Here is a 1,483-nt window from a genome sequence, read left to right on the forward strand (position 1 = left end):
TCATCATCATCATCATCTCTCGGGGTGCCGGCCATGGTGAGGGGCTCGGCCCCTGCCGTGGCCCTGAGCTCTGTCATGGTCTTGTGTCCAGGCTACCGGTCGGTGCCGTTGAAGAACAGCTACACCGAGGACCTGGAACTCGCCTCCCTCCTCATCCACATCGAGATCATCAACGCCAAGGCAGGTGGCCCCGTCGCCTCCGTTTCCCCGACCCCAACGAGGAGGGTCGTCTCCTCGGGGGTGGCTGTGCCCTGCCCGTCCCCCCACGCTCACCCCTTTGTTTTGGGGCAGGAGGAAGACGAGGAGAACCTCTACTCGTCCATCCAGCAGCTGCGGGACCGCGCCAGCGAGCTCTCCAGCCAGGTCTCCAGCTACGAGCGCACCAACGGCTGCGACTCCCGCTACCAGCAGCGCCTGGACGAGCTCCGGGCGGCCCAGGAGCGGCTCATGGAGCTCACCGAGGTCCGCAACCGCAAGTGAGTGTGGCCCCTGCCCGCGCCTTTGGGTGCTCCCTCTTGGGATTGGAACACAGGTCTTATGGGGAGAGAGGCTGAGGGAGCTGGGGGGGGGCTCAACCTGGAGAGGAGAAGGCTCAGGGGAGACCTCATCACTCTACAACTCCCTGACAGGAGAGGGGAGCTGGGGGAGGGTTGATCTCTTCTCCCAGGAACCAGCAGTAGGACACGAGGGCTCGGTCTCCAGCTGTGCCAGGGGAGGTTTAGGTTGGATATTGGGAAGAAATTCTTTCCATAGAGGGTAATCAGCCATTGGAATGGGCTGCCCAGGGAGGGGGTGGATTCTCCATCCCTGGAGGTTTTTAAGAGGAGACTGGATGTGGCCTCAGTGCCATGGGCTGGGAACCACGGTGGGGTTGGATCAAGGGTTGGACTTGATGATCTCAGAGGTGCTTTCCAACCCGGCTGATTCTGTGATTCTGTGATTCCACGGTTCTAAAGCCACCCCTCTGCTCCCCACCAGGTTGATGGAGAAGAAGAAGAGGGACCGGCAGATGGTCACCAAGCGCAGCTGAGCGGGAGGGACGCGAGCGCGGGAGCTCCCCGGCCACCTCCTCTCCGGCCACACGGGGAGGTGGGGTGGCCACAGCTGGTCCCCTGCCCGTGGCCGGGACTGGGTGACCTCCAGCTTTCATCCCACGTCCCCTGGGGCTCGTGGCCACCCCCCTGTCCCCACGGGGTGGCCACCGTGGCTCCTTTTTCCCCCTCATGAGGAAACTGAGGCACGGGGCCCAGCCAGGCCGGGATGGGGCAGGAATGGCCACCTCCATCCTGGGGACGGGTGACAGGATGGGCTGGCAGTGAAACCCCAGGGTGGGGACACAGGGGACACTCTGGGGGGGGAGGTCAGGGGGGCGTTTTGTCCCCCCTCTATAAATATCTGTATTTTCTTCTTTTATCCAGCCTGTACATACAGCGGGGGGGGAGGGGAGTCTGGACCAGCCACAGTATTAGGGCACAAGGGGGGG

At 63.1% G+C, this 1,483-nt stretch overlaps 1 protein-coding gene across 1 annotated transcript; it reads left to right on the plus strand.

Moving 5' to 3' along the window:
• Positions 1–73: 73 nt before the first annotated feature.
• On the plus strand, positions 74–1,477 carry LOC113980312 (1-phosphatidylinositol 4,5-bisphosphate phosphodiesterase gamma-1-like). The gene is made up of 3 exons (XM_027707537.1): positions 74–180; positions 292–476; positions 979–1,477. The coding sequence occupies exons 1-3, from the start codon at positions 76–78 to the stop codon at positions 1,028–1,030; spliced, it is 342 nt and encodes a 113-aa protein (XP_027563338.1). The 5' UTR covers positions 74–75; the 3' UTR covers positions 1,031–1,477.
• Positions 1,478–1,483: the final 6 nt, after the last annotated feature.

The sequence above is a fragment of the Neopelma chrysocephalum genome, unplaced genomic scaffold (assembly GCF_003984885.1).
Source record: "Neopelma chrysocephalum unplaced genomic scaffold, ASM398488v2 Primary Assembly neopelma1_93607, whole genome shotgun sequence".
Taxonomy (NCBI): Eukaryota; Metazoa; Chordata; class Aves; order Passeriformes; family Pipridae; genus Neopelma; species Neopelma chrysocephalum.